The sequence below is a fragment of the Alligator sinensis genome, unplaced genomic scaffold, assembly GCF_000455745.1.
Source record: "Alligator sinensis unplaced genomic scaffold, ASM45574v1 scaffold420_1, whole genome shotgun sequence".
Classification (NCBI taxonomy): domain Eukaryota; kingdom Metazoa; phylum Chordata; order Crocodylia; family Alligatoridae; genus Alligator; species Alligator sinensis.
The window spans coordinates 561,786-566,141 of NW_005842298.1; the positions used below are offsets into that span (position 1 = coordinate 561,786).

The following is a 4,356-nucleotide window of genomic DNA, read 5'->3' on the forward strand; positions in this document are numbered from 1 at the left end:
GGAAGCTGCAGATCAACCAAGGGAAGAACTCAATAGAAGACAATGTAACAACCGGGAAATCTCTAAACGTCACTGATCAAGGGCTAGAAGCCCTGGCCTGAGTTAATCAACGCCAGAGACCAACTTTTGGGCTGAATATCTCCAGATTGACCACTCCCAGAGCCCTATTCTAAATTTATCAACAGACTCCCAAACCTGCACATACATGCGGACGACCCCTGGGACTGACAGATGCCGTCCAGTAGCCACTGGGGGGGGGAGGAAGTCCCATGAGGGTCAATGACCCCTGGATTGGGCAAACCTGAAAACTGGGGAGTCACCAAAGTCTGCCAAGGACAGATAAAAGGCAGTGAAAAGTGACCGTCCGTGGCGCCCTCTTGATCTCCAACTCGACCAGACCTGTCCAGCCAGAAGGACCAGCTGGCGACCCCCTTCTGGAAGATCACACCACGCTGAAAGAAGCCTCAACGACAAACTCCAGCGCTTGTAGGATAGGTATACCTGACTCTGTAGCCTGCTACTGTGTGTGTGTATGTGTGTGTGTGTGTGTGTGTGTGTGTGTGTGTGTGGGGACCAGCCCCAAGGTTTATGATTACAGTGTTTCAATCTGCCTAATAAACTAGAATTTTAAGGATCCCGAGTTGGACATTTGTAGCCAACAAGACCATAAGTCCTGTCCTACTGTAGTCATTGGAGGATAACAGTGGTACTTGTTGCCTTATACCTCATTTCTCCCTCTTCCAGCTTCAGACACTGGCATCTATTCTTTTTGGATAGGCCAGTTCTGGTGCTTTCCAGCCAGATCAGAACTCTGTACCTCTTCCCAACTGCATGGAAGCTCTCCTAGTTTATTCTGAAGATTTCATAGTGTAGAGACATGTCCAAAATTAGCTTCCATGTAATGACTAAGTCTTTGAGAGAAGGAGGGAAAAAATCCCACCTGTCCCATAATACAAAGGCCAAGTAAAAGAAGCATGTATCCAATTAACCTCAATGCTGGGTCTTCATCTTGACTCCAAGCTCTGTAATACTTCTGCCTCTCACATCCATGGATTTGCATAAGCCTTACAGCTTTTAGGAGAAGACTTCTAGCACCTCTTGCCACTAATCTGGCTTTACTACAGGAGAGTTTCATTCATTTCCATGCAGGTCTCTGACAGTATATTTTTCAGCCAACTTCCAGTTCCTTATTACAGGAAAGCTCCTTGGTCTGGGAGGTATGCAGGTACAGTCAAGGCTGAGTCTGACCTACCTTAAAAGGCATGCCACCCTATTACTGGTTTAGATGCCCAGGCCCAACTGTTATAAAATCAGGCTTCACTGTTAATTAAGAAAAAGTTAACATGTCATGGCTAATCAAAGAACGTAATCTAGGTCTAAATCAGGGTCATCTGGTACAAAAAGAGAAAAATATTTTCCGAGTGGAAAGTAATTTCTACTTCAATTTGGGTGGGAACTGGAAGTGTCCTGTGGCTGTGCAATGCCAAGAAGAATTAAGAAAACATGCTTGAAAGTTAACCCCTTGGAACAAGTTAGGGAAAACCATCCAAGGAAGCTAGTAAAGAAATGTATTAGACCACAAGGGGGCCAAGCACTAGCATGCAAATATATAATAGAATCCCATCACCACCACTGCATTTATGCATTCATCAAAAGGATACACAATACTAATAGGAAGGCAGAAGGAAACTTCTGCAAAAGGCATTCTTAAGAACAATAGCTAAGATTTAACAATGTTTCCTATAATTCCAGTTGAATACTAATAGAACACTGAAGTTTTAAGGACCACTACCTATAAACAGAATTCATCACTATGGTATTCAGGTTTCCAGAGCTCCAAGTCCTTGTCCAGATGCATATGCAGAGTGATAGCAATGCCAGTATGATTGTAAGATGGTTGGACAGCTTTGTACACTAATACTTGAAAAGGATGTATATTCTGTCTTGTAAGAAATGTCTTCCATAAGCCTGCCTGACTATACTGTGGAACTCCTTATGGAGGCTCTCCTGAGCGCTACTTCCTCAGGTCACAATTGCCTAAACCACCTCTCCTTCCATTAATGACCAAACAGCATCACTGAGGCAACTAAGGTGTTTGTTAGATTGGAACAGGTGTTTCTTAGGTGGGTGTTTCTTAGATGGGAATATACATTGGGCAATTATTAAAGTATTTAACTGTCTTTTAGGCAATAGATGTGTTTTGTCTTTTTTGAAGAAAAGAAGAACTCGTGCTCTCCATTTTTGTCCATTGTTATTTCTTCCACTCCTGTCTGTCTGGTTTCACTCTTCTACAGGTATTATGCAAAGCCAGCAGATCAAGTGCAACTTAAGAAAAGACATGGACAATTACTGTAACAGATCAGTAAGAACAGTGACAAACCTGTTTCCAGCCAGCTAATAACCTGCCAGGGTTAAGTCATAGCTCTAATTTCTCCAATCCACCATTCACAGTTGAGTACTTTCCCTCTAGCTCATCTTTGTTACATTTGAAATGAAAAGGAATCAAACTGTATCCATAAACAGTGCTCATAAGACCGCAATCCCCAACATTTTTTATAGTTTACAGGGATCCTGAGTGAGACTGCAACAAACTCACCCACACTTTTCTTCGATGATGGGTTAGCCTTGCCACTTCTTTCAAACTCAGCAAACTGCTGTCTGCTCTTGCTTGCCACTTTGTCCAGACCTCTCTGCATCGCCTTTCTTGGGGATCCTCCCAAACAGGTTTCTTTCCAGCAAGCTGTTTTGTCAGTTGTAGCAACTTAATCTTCACAGACTCAGCTCGTCTTTACAGATCAACGAACTGTGAAAGGATCAGACTTCCTGTTTCATTTCCGTTAAGCTTTTCAAAGTTTCATAGGCAGCAAATGCTTCTCCATACGTAAGCCACAAAAAAAAAAAAAATGAAGCATAACTCAGCTATTTATAAAGGTCAAGTTGGTTACCTCCCTGTGCATCTTCCACATTGTCGCCTTATCTCCAAAAGTCAAACAATTTTCAAACTGTGGTCCATCAACCATGGCAGACATATGGGGGGCTTTGTAGTAGTCTACCAAAGGACAAACAGTCTGGCTACTCCTTTCCAAATGCTAACTCATCTAAAAACTGAAAACAACACAAATATTCAGTACTACTCATCCACGTAACTGTAGTTACTGATTTTTCTGCAGGGACCTTGTGATTTTGAATGGAAAGAGAGTCAGGATACATGACTCTCTCTCTGTTGAAATGTAGGCCACAAAGTGGGGTAAATGTAAACACAACCTACTTAACAGCAGGTAAATTAAAATAAGGTCAAGCAAACTCATTTAAGGAGGTTCTTGATTGTTCCTTCTCTCAGTTTAGTTAAATGATATTTGTTGTTCTGCAGTAGACTAAGCCGACTTATTTTATGACTCATGTCTTCCTATTAGTATCATTAACAAAGGCTTGATCCAGTACTCCATCAAATCCGGTCTTCTGCTCCTGAGGATACCCAAAAGCTTTGTATTTTATAACAGTTGGCCTACGGTAGAGTGTGTTTGTACAGTGCTATAAATGGGAACAAATTATAACTTTTTCTTGACTCTTCCATTTATCAATTTACACAGTCCCTTTCATGCAAGGTATAATTACCCTTTTCACATGGCGTAAAGTTAACATACTTGTGCATAAAATTACCCACTCCTTTTTTTGGTGGCATTGTTGCTTGTAACATTAAGAAATTTAGCACACATGGAAGTAAAACCACTTATGGCTGTTAATCCTTCCTATAAGTCTGTACCTCAAGAATGCAAAAGTGAAGCTCTAGTCTCCCTGAGACCCAATTGGATGTTTTGGCTGTATACCAGCAACCCTGCTGAGGCTTCTTTCTGTCTCATTGTGCCCATTTACTAAAGATTTTTTTCTTTAATTTATCATAAGTACTGTTCAGCTAGCTTTAAATGCTTATCTGCACTCTTATCTTCATTTTTCAAATGGGCCATTGTATCAGACTCTCTATGGGGGAACTGGAACGTTTACTGAGGGTGGTCTTTGAAGTACGTGAGAAGGTATTAGTAGCTGAAAGGGAACAAGGGGTGAACAACCTCCTTATTTTCAATCAGCCTTCCTCTTCCCTTTGTTCTATCTCCTTTCTCCTTAAAATGACAGAGAAAGCAGGGCAGTAGGCCTGTACGAAGTGGCTAGTATTTCTTTGGATTCGGCCGAAAGTGATTCAGTTTGGTGATTCAAATCACTGCCTTGAATCGATTCAGTCGAATCTGATTCAGAGATTCAGCTGCTGCTGAATCGGCTGAATCCCTGAATCAGACAGGCCCCATCCCCCACCTGCTTCCCCAGCCCCAGCCCCAGCGTCTCAGCACTTAAAAAAAAAAA

At 41.9% G+C, this 4,356-nt stretch overlaps 1 protein-coding gene across 1 annotated transcript in view; it reads right to left on the bottom strand.

Moving 5' to 3' along the window:
• The window catches only part of OTULINL (OTU deubiquitinase with linear linkage specificity like), a 42,760-nt gene extending 40,019 nt beyond the window's left edge, over positions 1 to 2,741 (bottom strand). Inside the window, exon 1 of the mRNA XM_006028243.3 lies at positions 2,597 to 2,741. Coding sequence (XP_006028305.2) covers positions 2,597 to 2,696 — 100 coding nt within the window. The 5' untranslated portion in view covers positions 2,697 to 2,741. The remainder of the gene's footprint in view (positions 1 to 2,596) is intronic.
• Positions 2,742 to 4,356: the final 1,615 nt, after the last annotated feature.